This window comes from Hesperophylax consimilis, chromosome 30, assembly GCF_061612785.1.
Source record: "Hesperophylax consimilis isolate HC1 chromosome 30, BYU_Hcon_1.0, whole genome shotgun sequence".
NCBI lineage: Eukaryota > Metazoa > Arthropoda > Insecta > Trichoptera > Limnephilidae > Hesperophylax > Hesperophylax consimilis.
The window spans coordinates 2,866,735-2,889,367 of NC_142865.1; the positions used below are offsets into that span (position 1 = coordinate 2,866,735).

The 22,633-nt window shown below is 35.3% G+C and overlaps 1 protein-coding gene across 1 annotated transcript in view; it reads left to right on the top strand.

Moving 5' to 3' along the window:
- Positions 1-22,633, top strand: part of LOC149409520 (uncharacterized) — a 56,874-nt gene that overhangs the window by 7,648 nt on the left and 26,593 nt on the right. Inside the window, exons 2-6 of the mRNA XM_089649605.1 lie at positions 9,255-9,354; positions 12,014-12,156; positions 13,265-13,664; positions 15,102-15,507; positions 20,993-21,156. Coding sequence (XP_089505731.1) covers positions 9,256-9,354; positions 12,014-12,156; positions 13,265-13,664; positions 15,102-15,507; positions 20,993-21,156 — 1,212 coding nt within the window. The 5' untranslated portion in view covers position 9,255. The remainder of the gene's footprint in view (positions 1-9,254; positions 9,355-12,013; positions 12,157-13,264; positions 13,665-15,101; positions 15,508-20,992; positions 21,157-22,633) is intronic.

The window sequence follows — 22,633 nt, forward strand, 5'->3', positions numbered from 1 at the left end:
AATCTGACAATCGATCTATTTTTAACTGAATTCGCAAATTTCAAAGACTCAGTTAATGAATCTGTTGGAAAAAAATACGATGCAATCCTGCTCCAAAATAATGAAATATTAAAAACCATTCAAAACATATCTCAACAGCAAGAAGATTTAAAATATCGAATAAATAATTTGGAAAAACTACATGAACAAGTAAACTCAGCCTTAAATTCAAGACTTGAGGTCTTAGAAAAAAAAAGCGAAAAAAATAAAGAAAATGAAATAAAAATTTGTCTCTTGACAGAACGAAATGAAGACCTAGAAAAAAGAATAATAGCGATCGAGATTGACCAAGAAAACAGGAACAGACGAATCAACAATACTTGTTTGAACTTCGAGGGCTTCCAGAATTCAAAGAGGAAACATCACAAACCTTAAAAGACATTATATTCAACACCAGTAAAATAGTAGACTGCCAACTAAATACAAATGATATTTATAATATATATAGAGTATCACAAAGAAACAAAAATATTCCTCCAGCAGTTAAACCTAGGTCAGTGGTAATTAACTTTAATTCAATACCGTTAAAAGAGGAACTCCTTAATGCTATAAAAAAATATAATAGGTCTTGCGAAAATATTGGGGACAAACTAAACACGGGAACAATCGGATTGTCTGGCCCAATTACACCCATATACGTCTCAGAACTCCTCACGTCTAAAGGCAAACGGCTTTGGTATCTAGCTCGCCAACGTGCGACGGAATGTAAATATAGGTACGTCTGGACGAAAGCAGGTCTAATCTACATGAAAAAAGATGACTCTTCTCGACCAATATTAATAGACTCAGAACAAGCTATACCGAAGCTCTGACTACCTGCTCTTTATTCTGATTATCGTGATAAAACTACTGACTACCGCTTTATATCGCCATTTCATACTCTATTACATAACAGCACTATATTATATGAACACCTAGGTTTTTGCATAACTCCAATTTGTACTGGAACAATTTTAATCCTAATTTTAATTTTAACTTTAATTTTAATCTTTATTCTCTCTAGAATGGTAACTACACTTATTATAAGATTATTATTTGATTTATTAGTAATATTACTAATAATTCGGCAAAAGAGAACTCTAATCAACATATTTTATATAACCCAGATATTACGTATTTTTCATACTTATACTACTTTTTACTGTCTTTTGAAAGAGAAAATGCCACACACCAACTACATACGTTATTTATTTCCTGGATTTTATTTCAGATATTATTTCTTACTCATATATATTTTAATTTTCCTAATTACATCATTTTGTTTACAGTTTTGTCGCTACATATTTCGTACTACAAGTATTTATATGATAATAAAATACTGTTTTATAACTTTACCCAGAAAACAACAATTAATTTTTGAATTCTAATGGTAATAAACGATCTTCAACATGAAATCGATAGTATCTTAGTGCCAAATACTGAAATAATTTTTGAAAACATTAACAAAATTATGCAATTTAATTGGGAATCTAATAGGATTAATATTGTTCATCAAAATATTAGAACGATGGGAAACTTGGATGATTTTCTTATATTTTTGGAAAAAATAAAAGCTGTGGTAAAGTTCCATGTACTAATTCTCACTGAATGCAGGTTAAATGATTCATACATAGCCAAACAAATTTCAGGCTATAACGAATACCATACAACATCGCATATTAACCAAAATAGCGGAGTAGTAGTATATATCGACAACACATTAAATTCCTTAGTACAAGAAATAAACATAAATCAGTGTAATTGTTTAAAAATCAACATTAATGAAAATTTAGGTATCCTAGCTATCTACCGATCACCATCGTTCAATGACATCCAAGATTTCCTGGAAAATCTTATTGGTGAGTTAAAAAAAACTAAGGATTATGCACAATATGTACTGATCGGGGACATGAATATAAATACTATAGGAGAAGTATTGCATAGGCAGTCCGACGACTACTTATGTGCTATGGCTGAAAGTAACTTTATTTCCAATATTAATTCTCCAACTAGGGTACAAGGTAGCTCTAGCTCATGTTTGGATCATATATATACCAGAAATATAACAAATTCAAATGCATTTGTAATACATAATACAATCACTGATCATTACACCACTGCAATCAGTATCCCAAACTCAACACCCAAAAAACATAAAATTAATCACAAACAGATTATCGATTATGAGGCTTTATTAAATGATCTTAATAATAAAAATTGGGAATATGTTTATAAAGAGACTGAAGTTAACAATGCTCTAAACTATTTTATTAATGAAATTAATACATTCATAACAAAACACACAATAACTAAACGCATTCCATATAGTAAAATACATCTCACACCATGGATTACCAACGGCATTGTTAAATCTATACACAAAAGAAATCACCTTCATAAAATAGCTAAACGAGACCCATTGAACGATACTAAACAGCAAAACTATTACCGTTACCGTAATATTTGCAAAACCGTTATTCGCAAATGTAAAGAGCGTTATTATAAATTCTTACTTGATAAGGATAATTCCAGCAAAAACATGTGGAATGTTGTCAGAGACATAACTAAAAGTAAAAGAAATACCAATGCATCTGTAACTGAATTAAATACCGGAAATTTGATTATAACTGACAATCAATCAATTGCATGTCATACTAATCAATATTTTGCATCTGTTGGATCAAATCTAGCAAAAAAAATTTTATTAGAAACCCAGAAAACGGAAGACTCTTTAGCATCGACAATTGAAACAAAGGAACAATCTTTTTCATTTAATATTAAACCAACTACTGTAGAAGAGGTCTTAAAAATAATCAACGGCCTTAATACTACACATGCAAAGGGTCCAGATAGTCTAAATACACAAATACTAAAAAAAAATAAAAATCAGATTTCTGCTCCGCTATCATATATTTACAACTTAAGTTTTGCATCAGGAATATTTCCTGATCACTTCAAAAAATCAATAATTGTCCCAATTCACAAAAGTGGACCTAAATCTCTTGTAGAAAACTATAGGCCAATATCACTATTAAGCGCGATATCCAAAGTCATTGAAAAGCTTTTCAAAACTAGGTTAAACGAATATGTGGAGAAACATAACATTCTAAGTCCTAACCAATACGGCTTTCGGTCGGGTAAGGGAACGGATGATGCCATCGCATGTCTCACTGAAACTATTGCAGGGAATATGAACCATGGCAAGAAAACTATTGCCCTTTTCCTGGACCTGGCCAAGGCATTTGACACTATATCTCATAAAATTCTTTTACAGAGACTTAGAAATATAGGAATAAAGGGAAAAGCTTTTCAATGGATAGAAAGTTATATATCTAATAGATTTCAACAAACCAGAATTAACGAGGCTATTAGCACTTCACTAAAATACACTTTTGGGGTACCACAAGGAAGTACACTTGGGCCCCTTCTCTTTATTATATACATAAACGAACTTTGTAACCAACACATTGGTGGCAAAATTATCACGTTCGCTGACGATACAGTTATTTTGTTTGAAGGAGATGATTGGATAGAAACACACCACCTTGCGAACACAGGTATAAACAGAGTAAAACAGTGGCTAGACAGTAATTTGCTTACACTAAACATACAAAAAACAAAATATCTCACATTTAGCGCTACCCTTGCAGGTCAACCCAAAACACCTCATCACCTCACAATACATAATATTAAGTGTAGCCTTGGAAATAATAACCATACTTGTAAATGCGAAACCCTTGAATGTGTTAAATCTATTAAATATTTAGGTATAATAGTGGATAACCATCTTAAATGGAAACAACAAATTGAAAACACAGCTAATAAAGTGCGCAAGCTTATTTATATATTTATAGCATTGCGGGAAATTATAAAAACTCAAGACATTAAAAAAATATACTACGGGCTCTGTAACTCCGTCATAACCTACGGTTGCATTGGATGGGGTGGAACAGGATTAACAATATTATACCCGCTACTGAAGGCACAGAAATCCATTCTACGCGTCATTATGAAGAAACCCTTCAGATACTCGAGCGACGCTCTCTTCAAGGAGTTTAATGTGCTTGATGTTCGACAGTGTTACATAAAAAAAATAACAATCTGCGTCCACAAAAATAAAAACAAAACGATAACAGTCGATCATAATCATCACACCAGAAGTAAGAGCAGAAACGACCTTTCTATTCCAACTAGCAATACTGCGGCTTATCAAAAAGTTTTCTCATACCTGGGACCAAAAATATACAACAAAATCCCCTCTCAATTTAAACTATGTGAATTATCAGCCTTCGGTACTAAAATTACTAAATGTTTATTAGACTTAGGTAGGACAGATTCCGAAAAATTATTAAAAAACGTAGTCTGAGTTGATTTCCTCGATTTTGTATTTTGTATTTACCTAAAAAAAAAATTTTTATTTTTCTTTCTTACATTGATATATTATATTTTTATTTTATATTTTACATGTACCTATCTGGATTTTATTGTTCATTACTGCTAAATTGTATTTTCCTAAAAAAATATATTATCTTTCTATTTTTCTTTCTTACTATGTTCTTAATATGTTATATTTTAATTTTATTTTATATTTTACATGTACCTACCTGGAATTATGTACACGCAACCTGCCAATTTGACTGTCCTAAAACGGGAAACTTCCTAGTTGGACAGTCAAAGCTTCCTTTTATATTTGTATATCTTGTATGTAATAAATGTAATAATAATAATAATAAAAAAAAAATTCCATAATAAGGGATAAGTAACGGGTATGTTTTTTTGCAGCCAGAAGTGCTGATATCCGTGCTTAAACCAAACCTTAAGTTCTTTGTTTCTACTTATTTCAGTCAGTTCCTCTTGTTTTATGACATTCGTTTCTTCTATGTAAATTAACCACGGTGGTATTACCATAGTCAAAACATCCTCAAACCTAGTTTCAAAATCTGAATAGAGGGCATTTAAATGTTGAACGTAGGTTGAAACGTCGTCTTCCTGGCAGTTTGTCTGTGACAAATTGGGGAACTGGGAAAATTCGCCCCGTCCAATATTTTGCTTCATTAGTTTAACTCTGGCAAGAAACGCTGATAAGATGGACTTTGTTTTAATCAAATTTAGACTGTCGCCTTGTAACTGCAAATTAACCATATTAAATTTTGTAAACAAATCTGTTAAATAGGCAATGTCTGTTTTCCACTTCATTAAATTGTCTTTTAAAATGTTATCTTTAGTATCCAGAAATTCTAAAATAGTCTCAAAAAGTGCAAAAAATCTTGTCAAACATAAGCCTTTCGACAGCCAGCGTACTTCAGTGTGAAGGAGTAATTGATGAAAGTGTTCGTCATTTTCTTCACACAACTGCGCAAATAACCGCGTATTCAACGCGTTGCTTCGGATTCGGTTTACTGCATCAATGACTAATTGAAGAGATTCATGTAATCTAACACTCAAATTTTTAGCAACTAAATGTTATCGATGGATGACACAATGTATTGCTAACACCCCTGGCACATTTTGTTTTAAATAATAAATCCACGATAACGTCCAACCATGGCAGGTGCTCCATCTGTAGCTACTGACATTATATTTGATAAAGGGATTGCTTTTTCAATGGAGTAATCCTTCAAAACATGAAATATTGATTCACCTTTAGTGTTTGTTGTCAAAGTTCTTGCGAAGCTCTGAGACAAAAATTGACAAGATTTTTTACTGCGCGTATGCTTGTAACAAGATGATACTGGTATATCATTATGTGCAGGTTTTTACAAGTTCAAAATGTATTGCAACCACAAAGCGAATGCCTACATCCTACAACTTACACAATTTTATAAACATATATAATAATTTTTTTACTTCATAGGTACTTTTATAAATAGTGTATATGTCTTAATATTATAAGTAATGTAAGTAAATAGGTACTATTAGTGTATGTTGAGATCCACTATCGTGGACCCCCATTTTCATTTCATGGACCCTCAATTTTTTTTTTCGCTGACGTAGACCCCTTGCAGGTTGTCATAGACCCCTGGGGGTCGATATAGACCACTTTGGGAATCACTGCTCTAAATCATGTATCAATAAAATAAATAAATTATAATGTTTCTCCAGAATAGTACTTTTACAACTATAATAGTATTTATATTATATACTTAATTTATTATACTTATACAACTATAATAGTATTTATACCAAAACTGGTTTTATTATTTCTACGTAAACCAGAATAAATACCCTACAGGAAAAAATATTCAAAAATTGTTTTCAAAAAATATTAATTTCAATATATACGGCACAACATGTGTCATTAACATAAATTTACGAGTATGAAGTGTAAAATGGGATAAAGTATAGAATAACTAAAAAATTATAAAAATAAGTACAAAAAGTATTAAATGATTTTCAATTAAATGATCATCGACTCGCTAAGGATAATATATGACGCAAATCTGAATGTTAGCAGAAGTCGGGGACGCCCGAGGAAGACATGGCACGATCAAGTGAATCAGATACTTGAGTCAGAATAATACAAGAGTATGTAAGAAACGATGTATGAATGCGAATGAGGCAAGGGGTGTGTGCCAAGACCGAGTTGCTTGGCGGTCCATCCTCTCTGCCTACCCCTGTGGAGAACGGCGTGATGGTTCGTTAGTTAGTTATATAAGCCAGTTATAGGGTGTTTTTAGAATGCCGTTGAATGAAAATTAATTTTGGCATTCACAGATAAAAACTTTCTAAAGGTAAGTATCTGCTTCATAAACGATGGATTGCACCAGTGGTTTTTTTATTTGGAAAAAAGTAAAAATTTTCACAATTTATTCTTTTAAAATATATAACGTGGTGGTGCGCGAATCCTTCGTTCGCAATTGTGCGGGGTTGGATGCGGTGGTGCGATAAAGACTAAGACAAACAAAAACGAATTGAATTTGCCTTAGTGTTTGCAAGAGGAAATGATTGGGAAAGGCCAAAGACTTACCCTGGTCTCGTCCTCCATAAGCCGCTGGTTCCTTTATTTACACTTATCAGCTTAAGCTTACAATTAAGGGGCAATTCCCCTTTTTTAACATTCGCTCACTTAACACAAAACAAATCCGAAGAACGTATGAAGCACTTGTTCGCAGTATCTTGGAATATAGCTCCATTATTTGGGCCCCTTCTGAGCAAAACCATATTCTCGAAATAGAAAAAGTACAAAAGAGATTCATGCGTTACCTATATATGAGGGAATATATGTACTACCCTTTCCTGTATCCATCCTTATTCTTAGCAGGAATGCTCGATCTTAATACATTAGAAGCCCGCCGAAAAATATTTTTAGGAAAACATTTTTTTAAGATAATCTCTGGAACTATACATAATCCACCTATTTTGAAAGAGATTAACTTATATGTCCCAGACAAGTATACTCGTGGAAGGTCCCATACCCTTTTTTATGCTCCAAAAGCGAGGACTTCTGCCTATCAGAACGCCCCAGTCAACAGAGCGACTGAACTGCTCAACGAGTCTGCATTGACCATCGACATTTTTAACGTAACCTACAGGCAGTTTAACAATTATCTTTTGACCTATGTCACAAAGTAGTGAAACTGACCTTTTTATGTGTTTTGCTATACTTTTTGTCTAATTTGTAATCTTCTCCATAATGTATTGGTGAATAACCGTTTTACGGAGAACATGAAAAAAAAAAAAAAAAAAAAACAGTGACATTCACTGCTCGCGGGTAAAAAACGTTTCACTGGACGATGTGTGCTCCAAAAACAGTCACAGCTGAATTCAACATCTGCGGGTATTCAAGATGACACGAATGTTCGCGGTAAGATGCAACGATAACAATGCTCCTTGTCTTTGGCTCGGATGAAGGAAAGGGGACAAGGGGCAAAGGGGGGTGAAGGGTACACATTTAAGGCTATTCAATTTTAAAACCTCACCCGCAACTATAATGTATAAAAAAAATATTATAATATTGTTACAAAAATGCATAGTGAATGGCATTAGAACAGAATAGTGAAAAAATATGTTTTTTAGTATTTGTACACCAATGATGAAGAGAACTAGCTCTCGAGTTTGGTGTAGGAATTTTAGATTTCTTTGTATAGTTAGTCATACAAGTGAATCTACTGATCCGCACCGGACAAACTGCACGCATCAGACCATCGGTAATGCCAACGCCAATTCTTGGAGAGGCAACTATTCCGATGCCTTCATACGGATCGCCGATCCAGTGGACGTACCCACACGCTCGGTTGGCTTTTGCATTCGGCTTGCAGACACAGAAAATCCGATTGCAAATGGTCGTTGCGTCGGCAATCATACTATTTACTTATTGTTATTATTATTTACTTCTTATTATTATCTACTTCATTCATGTATTATTATTTACTTTAATTATTATCTACCTAATTTATTTACTTACTTACTATTTATTATTATTATTTACTTATATATATATACATTTATCCACTCGAGCGATTGATTGTATATATATATACATTTACCATATTATTTAATTAATATCATTCCTCAAAATATTAATATTGAAATACATGAACTGCTTACTTAAAGCCATTGAATCCGCCTAGATTTTGCCATTTTTCTATAATTTTAGGTTCTATAAATTTGGCACATTGCGACAAGTGATTACTTAAAAAGTTTTTGGAAACTTGCAAATATTCCAAAAATCGCTTGAGTGGGTGGGTACAGTTTTCAAAGCATAAAGGTTATATGTAAGCCTATCGCAAAACATTCCAGCACATATTAGAGATATTAGAGCACTCACCGGCGAGCGAAAAAAAATCAACTGTTTAACCGAAGATAATAATATATTCTTTCGTGAACAGATTATCAATTTCTACAGATTTGTTTAGACAATGTACTGACCCTAAGTTTCTTGTACAAAATTTCTTCTCCATTAGCAATCACAAAATTAATTTAAAATTTAAATATTGAAGACAATATTAGTGATTTCTAAACGAAAATCTGAAACAGAAAAATCAGAAAAGGAAACGGTCACATCTGGGACTCGAACCCAGGACCCTTGTCTTTCCGGGACAGTGCTCTACCAACTGAGCTAATGGGACCCTATTCCCCTCGGTCACTTTAACTGTATCATACTTCGAATAAGAACTACTAACATTGTCTTCATTTTTTCACCGCACATTTTTATTGGCAACTATCTTTATTTAACTATCTTAATTTAAAATCCTTGATCCACTCAAAGAATTAACCTTTTCTGTCTATTTCTTCAGGATGTCGGACTGTGACGCCAAGAACAATATTCACTGCTTCATTTGCAACAGCAGAGCGGGGGTGTCCATCAGAAATGCTGTACGGATCTTCAGTGACCTGGTAAGCGAGCATTATAGATAAGATTAAAAAATGAAGACTTGGCCTTCTTCGCAAGAGTGCCAACTGCTCGGATCCAGCGAGAGGAAGGGCAGTAAGGCATGCCCAATTTGGGAATTGTTGGGCTGATGTATGAGGCCCCTGAGTTAAAATTGTATTGTTACCAGGCGGAGATACGAAAAGAATGCAAGGCTGGTGTAAGCATAAAGAACAAGTTTTAAAAAGAGACGTGGACCTTCAGTGAACCAAGGAGGAGTGGAGAGAAGAGATGAGGCCACCTCTGTGAACTCTTTCCTTGTGGAGCCTTCACGGAACCAAAGGGGAATGGAGGGGAGAGATGAGGCTCTCTTCTCTTGTGGGGCCTTCAGGGAACCAAGGGGGATTGGAGAGGAGAGATGAGGCCACCTCTGTGAACTCTTTCCTTGTGGAGCCTTCACGGAACCAAAGGGGAATGGAGGGGAGAGATGAGGCTCTCTTCTCTTGTGGGACCTTCAGGGAACCAAGGGGGATTGGAGAGGAGAGATGAGGCCACCTCTGTGAACTCTTTCCTTGTGGAGCCTTCACGGAACCAAAGGGGAATGGAGGGGAGAGATGAGGCTCTCTTCTCTTGTGGGGCCTTCAGGGAACCAAGGGGGATTGGAGAGGAGAGATGAGGCCACCTCTGTGAACTCTTTCCTTGTGGAGCCTTCACGGAACCAAAGGGGAATGGAGGGGAGAGATGAGGCTCTCTTCTCTTGTGGGGCTTTCAGGGAACCAAGGGGGATTGGAGAGGAGAGATGAGGCCACCTCTGTGAACTCTTTCCTTGTGGAGCCTTCACGGAACCAAAGGGGAATGGAGGGGAGAGATGAGGCTCTCTTCTCTTGTGGGGCCTTCAGGGAACCAAGGGGGATTGGAGAGGAGAGATGAGGCCACCTCTGTGAACTCTTTCCTTGTGGAGCCTTCACGGAACCAAAGGGGAATGGAGAGGAGAGATGAGGCTCTTTTCTCTTGTGGGGCCTTCAGGGAACCAAGGGGGATTGGAGAGGAGAGATTGTTACCGTGGGATTAAGTGGCAACAAATAAAAGTAAGGATGGGTTTATTATCTAGAAATAAAAAAATATTTAAGAATACTAAAAATGTATTACTACAAAAAAGACATAATAAAGAAGAAATTAATTAGCATCCTACTATATAATCTGTCTGGCAAAGGGCTTGCATAGGTAAACGAAGGTGAGATACCAGTTCGTTCTTGATGCGAAGTAGTAGATTCCGGTTCTTCACAGCAACTCCAGTTTATAATTTATCCAAAAAATAATATTGTAGTCCAATGCAAAACAGCCTCACGCTGCTGGTCTCCAAAAGGGTCCCTCTTAACCAATCAGGATCGGCAGATGCCATCCGATTCCATCAATCCAATGGTCAATGCTCCATACGCAGAGCTGATGCTCCCAAAAATTGGTGAATGTTTTCGTCGAACCTCAGGCAAGAGGAAATGCCCGCTGCTCTGGGCTGGTGATCAAAGAATGGCGACTACTTCCAATGCAAATCACAGATCCTTGCTCCCTCAGGTTTGGCAACTCTCCAAGTCAGAATTCCAGGGCTGTCAATTTGACCAATAGCAAAATGACAATGTGTAGGTACTTAAAGGTCCCACACACCAAGACCATAGATGCAATGTAAGTAAAGTGATGCACACACACCTTGTTACAAATCTTATATTACTAGACTTGGGAAGACACATTGTGGAGCCAGAAGATATAGCCACATATCCAATGACAACCCTGCTGAACTTTATAAAAGGGACCGGGTGACTGTTAACCCTTGAGACGTTGTTGATTTGCACGGATCGAACCTTCTACAAGCTTCCATTTTTTCAAAGACGATAACAAGCATTATTTCGTTCCCTTTCTGACATAAAAGAAATAATTCATTTTTAGATGAGAGGAAGGGAGATATATGCATTTTAATAATGTGCGGTCGTTCTGGGACAAATATGGTCTTAGGAGAGTATAATGCGCGCACGGCATTTGGGACTGTTTGGGTCTTAGAACGTCCCAAGGGTTATAGGAATGAGGTAAAATGGGAGATGAGCACAATGGGCCTATGACCTAAGTGCTTACGGGAACTACATGTAAACCGTCTCCGCTCTATAAATAAATAAAAAGCGACACTTAGATAGCTTTGATATGTCCGGATGATCGATGAAAAGAGCTCCAGGAAAATATTATGTGACGCTGTAGCGAATGGTAGATCAAGTCGGTGACACCAATATCAGAATAAATAGACCTGCCTATTTATTGAATAAAATAAGTTATCATTATTAGTTTGACTTCCAGCTCAACAATAATAACTTCGTTTATAACCAGGAATTTATTTAATTTATTGCGACCAACCGGTTTCGCAAGGGTACAAAATGAAGTTATCTGAAGAATCAGTTTAACTTTGTATATCGTAATAAATTAAATAAATTTGTGGTTATGAACAAAGTTATTATTGTTTTATTTCATTCATTTGTCAAACCACAGTCCAGTATCAAGTGACCGCTAGCGCTACTGCTACCAAAATATAATTTTAAAAAATTAGACGTCGCGATAAACCGGTGTACCAATTAAGCAGAATTGATTGTATTACAAAGTGTGTTTATCATTTATTAAATATAATTTTAATTTCTTCGTATCCAGAACAAGCTGCCGTCTTCCAGCAAGTTGCTGCACGAGACCATATCGGAGATAGTCAAGAAAACCATCGACAAGGATATTCATTCGCACATCATCTGCAAGAAGTGCTACCGTCTTTTTCAGGAGTATGACGAAATGCAGTTCAGGTAATTTATTCATCATCTACCTGACATGTACCTGGTGTTACTCGACTTTTCTCTACTTTCTATACATATAATATGCATTTATTATCTATATATGTATAAACCTTCTAGAATAAATTCCTTAAATGATAGTAAAAACCAAAAATCTGTTTCGTAGTTTAGAAAAATTAAGCGCACAAACAGACAGACGCGGATAGTGACTTTGTTATATACAGGGTTTTCCAATAAGAGGTGTTATTTTGATATTCAATCGTAAAAGATCAATGGTTTCGTTGCTTGTGTGGCACGTGGCGCCGTCTTGTTGAAAGTAAACGTTGTCCAGATCAATACCATCCAATCCCGGCCATAAAAAATCATTAATCATATCCCGATAGCGCAATCCATTCACCGTAACTGTTGCTCCAGCCTCATTTTCGAAAAAGTAAGGTCCAATGACTCCGCTGGACCATAAACCGCACCAAACAGTCACACGTGAGAATAGAGAGGCTTTTCAACAATAACTCTTGGGTTTTCCGAGCCCCAGATGCGACAATTTTGCTTGTTGACGAAGCCACCGAGGTGGAAATGGGCCTCATCACTCAAGATGATTTGCATTTGATTCACTCAAGTGAATTTTAATAATTTCAATGCATTGTTGAAGCGTATATCGTTCCATTTTTATCAATGGCGTCGTTTCTACTTGTCAAATGTCAAAAAATGACAGCTTCAAAAGTAACATCTCCCGAAATAGCGGGCTATTCAAAATAACACCTCTTATTGGAAAAACCTGTACAATTTAAAGATGACTTCAATTTAACCGAGCCCCAAATCAAAAGTGATTACATGTCCAAATATTAAAACAATTATATTTGAACAATGAATTTGAGCAGTTTTTTTTAATGGATATTGCTAATTGCCTCCCTTAAGCACATTGCTAATTGCCCCCCTAGCCACAAAAACCCCAATAATATTAATAGAGACAACGGGGATGTGCTTAAAAGTTTGTAGTATCCGGTACACTAAAACTAAACACCGAAAACCATATTAATTTAACCAATATTACCGGGCGCAACACTTCTGCATGCATAAAAACCCAACTCTTGTTATACTTATTCTAACTTTTCTATTTCAGGATGGAAGAAATCAAAACCGAGCTTCTCACCCAGTTCAAAAAGACATTAACGAGCTATGAATTGGAATACGAATCATTCACGTCTGACACCCCCGTCAAAATCGAACCCTCCAAATTGTCCACTATTAAAGCTGAAACTGACAAAAAACTTATTAATATATCGTCGAAAAATCTTATCAAGTCACCTCTGCAGGTGCTGGCGCCGAATAATATCTCCAATCCGCCCGCCGGAGGTATCGTGGGAATTGACGATGTGAAGATTTCAAGCGCAATGAAGAAGATCCGTTCTCTGCCGCCGAATGTCGTTATTTTGAGTCGGCAAGGGAAGAAGATTGCGTTGCAAAAGCCGTTGAATAAACCGCCGCCCGTTGTATTGAAACTTATTAAGGACGAAAGCAGTGTAAGTTGAATTTGTTTTTATATATTATTTATTTATTTATTTAGTCCCAACTTCCCAGGAGCCAGTGGGACTAAGGCAACCCCAATGAGATATTTTCACTAACTATGAATACCATTAAAAATGTACTGAAGATAAAGGACGGGTTGTTTCGGAGAATTTGAACAATTCATCAAATTTCAACATTCGTTTTCGGGTTCTGCAATAGCCCTATTCAAGTTATGTTATTATATTAGTATAGGCTAGTTGCTTGACAGAACTGAAATAATAACAGAACTTTAACAAATCTATCACAGAACTTGGAAATTAACTTAAATTCTCCAAAACAACCCGTCCTTAAAGTTTGTTTTTATGATTCCGATCGTCCTACTGAAAATGGGTAATTTTAATATTTTCATTTAAATTTATCAATTTTAAAAACGATCGTAAGCCACACATTCCGAAACTGTTCTAACTGGCTACAACGTCATTATGACATAGAAAATGCTGCTGGCTAATAAGACGGCTGTCACTGACGTTGGCCGGTGTGACGTCAACATCGCCATATTCACGAACGTGTTATTTTGACAGTAATATAAAAATAATCGTAATCATAAAAAACTGTGAAAGTACCCAATTGGGATGTGTTGTGAGACTGGAGGGTGTGGGGAGGGGAAGGAGATGAGAAAGTGGAAGATTGGAAAGATGATTCAGATCTGTTTTAATATGAACATCGCTAGAGCCATTTCAAGCAATGCTTGGATTCTGATCTTCAGGCTTTCACCAGGGCGATACTGATAGTATCTACCACACTGGAATGTGCACCACAAATATCTTATATATTATTTTGTTTTTTTTTTTTTAATTATATTTAGGTTACTTGAATGTAACTTATGTAAAATTATACAAATAAATTAAACACAATTTCTTTACGCAAGTTTAGTGTGAATTTTCCAGTTTTTAAAACCGAAGTTTAAACATTATAAATATCACGGGATATTATAATTGCAGGATTTGTGAAGCTGAAAGTACATATTTATAAAAAAAATATTTGCTTCATTGCCTTTCAAAAGATAATCAGAAATTTACCTTTCTAATAAACACCGATAGTAAACATGAAATATTTCGACATCTGACAAAAATTTAACAAAAGAAATACACATTTCAAATATAGAATTATTAATTAACGAATTAAAATAAAAATTATTTCAGTAGGTCTTACGTTTAGGCGCTTGTCTGAATCGTTCCCACGGCCAATTCCATTTTTTTTTTTTTAAATCAAAGCACACTTCAATTCTAGAGCACTTTGAACCCGTGTTACACATAGGCACAGGAACATACCACCGAAATATTTTTTTTTTATTTTTTGCTTAAAATCTCAGTTTTATTTTCGTTTTCAGATGGCAATTTTGAAATTCCCCCCTTTTCTCCGTCATTAATAGGAAATTTTAATCTTTCCAGGTAACGAATCCATCATTACTCGTAACCAAACCGAAGCTGGAACCCACCAGCGAATCAATCTTACTGAAACCTAAACTCGTACTGGCTGTAAAAAAGCCGCAAGAAACCGCGGTCGCAGCAACAGACGATCTTCAACCAGAAACGCCGCAAGCCAATATTAAAGATTTGACTCTGCTGCAAGGCACCGAACTAGACACGTCCCAGGACCTGCAAACGGACTTGAGTCATCAAACGGACGAAGATAATATGAAGCATGATATCCAGATGAGCGAAGACATGCAAATATCGCAAGGAGACGAACAAATCAGCCAGGAGGATATGCAAATACAGTCGGAAGAATATCCGTTAGAAACGTTAGATTATAATGAGGATTCTACCGGGGAATTGGATCATATAGAAGATGAAGGTAAAGTCTATTTTTTTAACCCCTTTGTTCATTTTTGGGAACAAACCGCTATTATCCGAAACAACTTTTTTTCCGAACAGTTCATATGAATCCTATAATTTCTATACCCGCATTATCCGATTTTTTGACAAAATGATCTGAGTATGACATCTTGTTCACATTTTTGCGAGCAACAAGAGGAGCCTAAAATTGAGTTTCAAAACCCTCCTTATCATGACTAAAAACCATGTTAAAACTACAAGTAAGAAACCAAATCCGCTATATCATACAGAAAGTTACTATCAAAACGCGCTATATCGGATTCAACCAATCACAAGCAGTTATTTTGCCAAAATACAATATGGCCGCCGCTCTGACGCCACGCTCGTGTGTCAAAATGATCTACGCGTGTGTTTCTAAACCCGCTATGTCAGCTCAGTTGACTTTCAAAAGCCTCTATATCACGAATATAAATATGAAGTGAGTATCAAAATCCGCTTTATCCATTTTATTTATCGATATTACTTAATTATTGCTAGACATATATAGAAAAATAAATGCTTTTCGAAATTTTATTATTCCAATTCATTATATAAAAAATTGTAATGCAATTACTTATGTACGCTAGAGATGTGACAGTTTTTTGCGGTTTTCTCCAAATCAATGAAAGTTGATATAGCGGGTATAGAAATTACATGACTCATATGATCTCATAGAAATCGTTGTCTCCCTTACTGTCATGGTTTAAGGTCGTTTCGGCTTTCATATTATCGGTGCTCAGTGCGTGAGTTCGTCAGCGGTAGTCGGCGCCGAGTTGTGGACACATAGAACGCGGGTAAAATCTGCGGCACCTGCGCGATAGCCTGACAGTTTCAACAAAATGTCGAGCTCGTCAGACGAAGATTTTTTAATTTCTTTAGAATCCTTTCTTGAAATTAAGAAATATAACATGTGTAGAATGTTTCTTTTATTCTAGACTGGCGATTTGTTGAAAATGGCGGCAATTAACAGGTTGTTCATTTTTACACTACCTTCCTGCTCAGCAAAATAAGTCGCTAACCGGCGAGTAGGAATTAAGAATTCATTCCGGTAAAGCTTATCGGTGCCGCTACGCGCGTACATAAATCTGAATCTGCCTTCACTATGTGCATTCTCAAACGTTTACGGCCGCCTACGCGCCGACTAATCAGAAAGCCGAAACCCGCGTCCTTTGTGTTCGTACACCTTTGAAAGAAATATCAACTCTACTTTTGCTACTAATCTTCTAATAAATGTAATATCAATAATAATGAAGAATAAAATCAATGTCCAGTGTTTTTACAAAGTCTTACTTTTTAATAAAAGTGTGTCTACAATAAAAGATATAAATTTGTTTTAGACCACTTTAATTTTAATTGCACTCTACCGGTTTCGGAAGCACCCTTCCTTCGTCAGGAGAATATTAAAATTAAGGACGGGTTGTTTCGGAGAATTTGAACAATTCATCAAATTTCAATGTTAATTTTCAAGTTCTGTGAAAGATATTTTTAAGTTCTGTTATTATTTCAGTTCTGTCAAGCAACTAGCCTATAATGATATATAAACAGAATTTGAATAGGACTTTCACAAAACCCGTAAATGAACGTTGAAATTTGATGAATTATTCAAATTCTCCGAAACAACCCGTCATAAGTGTGTCTATCTCAGGGCTTCCCAAACTTTTTTCAACTGTGACGCCCTTGGGAAGTTGCCAAATTTTTGAAGCCCCCCCCCCTGAACGGGTCACGTAGTATGGGTACGTTACCTAATAACAATTTGTCAGAAAAACTCCAAATAGTATCTTAATTTTTTATTAGAAAATAAAGAACACAACATAAAAACAAAAATGGAAGCAAACAAAAAAGATAAAAAAGCAATTTTTTTCTTTGGTATTAATGAGAAGGATGTGCTTGCTTTTCTGAGCATAGTTTCTCAAAACGAGGTTGAAGTTTCGAAATCGCCACTCTCGTCTCTGCCTCTAAATTTATTTTTGATCTGTACTTATTCTTAATTACTGCAACTGCAGAGAAACCTGTCTCACACAAGTATGATGTCGCAAACGGTAATAAAACCCTTAACGCTGCAGTGCTAATGGAACGATATTCTCGCTATAAAGATTGCCTCACGACGCCCCTGGGATGATCCCGCGGCGCCCCGGCGCGTCGCGACTCACAGTTAGGGAAGCCCTGGTCTATCTGAAGATCTAAGAAGACCCAGATAGTGTCATAGCAAATACCCTATAATATTAACAATACCTCCAACTTCTGACGTTTCCCATACATTCTGATGGAAACATGCTTCACTAGCGCCTCCTAGCGGTATGAGTTGTGCGCTTTGGTTTTCGCTCATACATTTAAATGGATTTTATGTGAAATGTCGAAAATTTTAATTTAAAAATTTGACAAGAGTCCCAAGTTCTCAAAATATTAAAGTGGCCATCAACTCTGTCTTTGGTGGTATGGTAGAATAGTAATAATATTAATGTATATATCAATACATTTAACCCCAAGGAGACGGCCAACTACAATCGTAGTGGAAGAAAAGTTCTCCTAGAGAACGGCTCACTACAAGTGTAGTTTTGAACATTTGTCATGTTCATCGCTAAATATTTAGTAAATTTAACAGTAAAACTTCGAGGTTAAAAATGTTTTGCATTGAGTTGTTTATTTTCTACCACATTCTTTTGACAGATTCTCCTTTTTACGTATAGTTTTTTTTTAACAGAACTTTTAAGTACGTTGTATCACTCTTCACTTGATTCTTATCTTCAGCGCACGCATACAGTCTTAGTTGTCCTTTCGCCGTGTGAGTGTCGCGTTCTGCTGGACACTGTTTATTGTTATATTAGGGTGTCCGTTTTTTTATTACTCTCGGAGTGTTTCTGTGTTAATATTTACTTTTATGAAGTGTTTCGTTCGTATTTATTATTATATTGTACGTATTATTTGTGAATTTAAGATCATTTTATTGTTTTGTATATTTGAGTGTTTGTTGTAACTATTTAAATTTGATTTCTAATCCTTAAAATGAATGAAGACGTCATTGAAAACTTTGTGATAGATTGCGATTCTGATTTTTCGATGAGTGATGATGAAGATTATATTCCTGAACATTTGGAGAGCTTAGAGGAAGCTTCAGAACAAAATGGAGATAGTGAAATTGGAGATTTTGAACGCTTAGATGAAGATCCCTCCAATAATATGTACTAACAATAATAATAATACGTTAATAATAATAATAATACGTTCCACCATCTTCAAATTCTAAGAGAAAATCATTTTATCGGGAGTGTCACGTATGCAAAAATTCGTCGCTAAATCCTAAACGTCGAGTTCAGACACGTTATTGGTGTTACTGTTGTCAAGTTGCCTTGTGCCCCACTACATGTTTTCGTATATATCATACTGTAGAAAAGTTTTAATAATTAAAAGAGCCCGTCGCGCTGTACAATCTTGTGGTCACCCTTTCTAATGCCGACAAGTGGCCTTGCGCAAGTGTATGCGTGTTGGCCAAATATTTTTCTGCATTGTACGAAAACATTTATTATAATTACTGTGTAGATAAAACTCATCGTAAAATTTAATAACTTGATTGCCAAAGGTTCATTTTTTGTGTGAAAAAAGAAATTTTTACGACTTGACAATAAATAAACAATCTGTGAGTGTTCCATTCCGGGATTTTGTCATTTGAAGGTAATATTTTTTATTTACATTCCATTTAACACAAAATAACCCAGTAAAAATATAATATTAAGTGAACCAAACTAATTTTACAATATTAAAGAATACCGTAAAATAAATTAAAACATTGTAAAATCTTTAGGTACAGCTAAATAATATTTCAAACCTGGAGTGAGTATGAAATGTAATTTACGAAAATCTAGCCGTTTCAGGCGGGCAATTCATGCAAAATCTGCTAGTCTTCTAAGGGTTAATATATTCGATAATTCAATACACATGAATTTCTGTTTTTCTGCTTTCATATAATCTGGGCCTCTTCAAGACTTGCATTAATACATTCTTTTCTACAGCCCCTATCTTAACCCTCCTCACAAGGCTTCCCAACCAAGTGATGACATAGCTCCCCCGCCTTTACACTGTACAGACAGGGGCGCTCTAATAAAATAATGTGTTTTAAACATCAACTTTGACATAAATTCAACTTTAACACAAAATAACACAGCTTTGCTGAATTAACCTTAAAAATATTATAATTATATTTACATGATGTAATCCATGTTTAACGTAATCAAGAAGATTTTATTTGTTGCTTGGATGTAACTAAATCATTTCACCGACTATAACCTGTCAACGTTTTTTGGCATCTTGAAAAACGACTTTGGAGTGTTTTTGTTGTTTGTTCGTAAACTGAACCAGGGTACCTACTTTTTGAAACATTTTTGTACATTTTTTAATCAATATTGATAAAATATAAGTGCAAAACACCGCCACTGAACACCAAATAAATTCAATTTACCGCCATTGAAAGAAATGTCGGCATGTTACACTAGCTCCCTCTAGCGGCTAGAGTTGTTGATATTGCCTCCATTTTGCTGGAGTTGGACGTATTATTAATATTATAGGGTATTTGGTTACAGTAATCATTAACAAAATCTAGGTTACAAACCAATTCATTAGAAGGTTGTGATCATTTTAAAAAAATAGTTACAAGATGATATTGTTAATTCTGAATTTGAAATATGAGTTTGACAAATATGACATTTAATAACTAGGCTTCAATGGTCGCGTGGTTAAGGCGATGCCATACGTAGTAATGCAAAATCATGTGTTTTTGGTTTGAAAATTTGGTCACCTAGAAATGTTTCAGATGCTTTAAATAAATACCGCGAGTAGAATACATCTTGGCCTTTGAAATAATCGAGTATTTTTTTATATAAGTCTTTTTATAAGCCCAGAAAAAAATAATGTAAAGGCCTATAAAAACTGCTTTTAAGTTCAAAATCTCCTACTTACTAACCCATTTTTGGTTGTGATTTTATTGAATAATGTGGCAAATTAAGTTATTTATAAAATTATTGAAAAACAATTAAATATTTATGCCTGAACATCCACCAAATAAAATAAAAGGTACTTTTTGGCCATGTTTTTTTCTTGCATAAATCAAAACAGGCGGATGGTGTTAAGCGGGAATTTAAACCTTATCGCCATCTACGTAAGGGTTGTTATTGATAGCGGCTCAATTTAAAATATTACACGACGTAGTGCATCACCTTAAGACACTCTCCCGGTAAGACAAGATATCCTGGGTTCGATTCCTAGTGCTTACTGTTATCTTTTTATTTTCTTTGTCTTGTTCTGTTTCATGTTTCATTTAGATTGATTAGTATTATATTCTTCTTCGATGATATATTACATTGATGAGTATAACCTTCCAAAAACTTGCAGAGAAAAAATATCTAAATAAATAAATCGCTAATCTGCTCCATATAAAATTGAGCAAATAATTTTATTTTTGATTATTTTCAAAGGCAGTGACAATTACGTCATCAGTCACATGGAGATTCTGGACGAGCACGACAGTTCGAGCATCGAGCTGGAGGAGGGAACCTTCCTCATGGAGCAGGCTGAGGATGGGAGCATCATCCGGGTTCTGCATCACCCCAGCACTTTGTACGGGAAGGAGGATAGTGAGGTAAATAACGCTTTGTTATTATCAACTATGTCAGGTAATTTGGGAGGCACTCGCCCATAGGTATCGGCGCCCCGGCAACCCTTTATTGGATAACCAACACCTCTGCTATAAGTCACAAGTGACAAGCTACGGCCGGTAACTTAGCAAGGGTGGTATGGATTCTTCCACCCACTACTTCAGGACGCACTGACCCACCGCTCATACCTTTTTCCTTCCCAGAACATCCTCTCCTCCTTTCCTTAAAAAGACCCTCCACACAACATCCTCAAAGGTGACATAGGCCCTGAGGAAAATAAAAAGTATGTTTCTAATTTTTTCTTATTTAACTCTTTGCACGCGGCCGTATCAACTGTTGTTACGGCAAAAAGTCTATACTCACACGCGGCTGTATCAACAGTTGATACGGAAACTTTGACGCCCGATATTCCAGCGCTCTTTCGTCATAAATGTATTTCTTGCTCACTTGGATATTCGTAGAACTATCACGATGCTGACATCTACAAGAATTTCTCAAAAATAAAATTGTATTTCATAAAAAAGATCGATAATCAAGTGCGCCTCTTCGCGCCTTTTAGTCCTTTAGTTTACATTTTTGTCAACGGATGGCGTTAGTACTAGTATGTCATTCACAACTTTTCATAACTAAAAATGATAAGTGCTAATGGTGTCCCACTTGTGTCTATCACCTAAGTACACACACGCCGAGTGAATGGCGGGACCACATTCAAAAGATACGGTACGTCTTTGTATGAAGTTTTATGTTTTTGTTTTTATAAACATCTAAGAGTGTTGACACACGAGGATTTGTTTTCATATTGTGGAGAATAATCTGTTCTGTCTATATAGTCCAATAAATCATGCCAGAATGCTATAATTTGATATTTAATTGCGTGCATAGGTATTTGAAAATATGTACCGCGTACAGGTATACATAAACGCGTTCAAAAGGTTAATAAATTAAAACCCTAATTTCCTTTCATAAAATAAGATTTGTAAGTAGGTACTTAAATAACTACCTACTTACTTATAAACTGTATATTATAAGTAACATTTTTTATTCTAAATAAGAAATTATACAATTTTTCCACATAAACGTCACTATCTCAATGACAATTCTTTTTTATCTTTCTTTGGGCAGGTGGTACGATAATATTGAAAAAAATGCGAATAAGAACGTCCAAATAAACAACGATTTCACATTTGGAAAAACAATCTTTATTGAACCATTAAAACGTCCACCATATTGAAACAGAAACGGAATGTACAAAAAAATTTACAGACAGACAAAATGCAAAAAGGTCGTTGCCACGCTCAGTCAAAAAATGTTTGGCAAGCACATTACATCTATCTTTTTCTTATGTTTTTTTTTTTTTTTTTTTTTTTTAATATAATGTTTATAATAATTTGTTCTCTTGTTTCTGTTACTAATTGTGTGACATTAATATTGCTGTCAGGTGTTGTCAAGTAATGAAGCTCG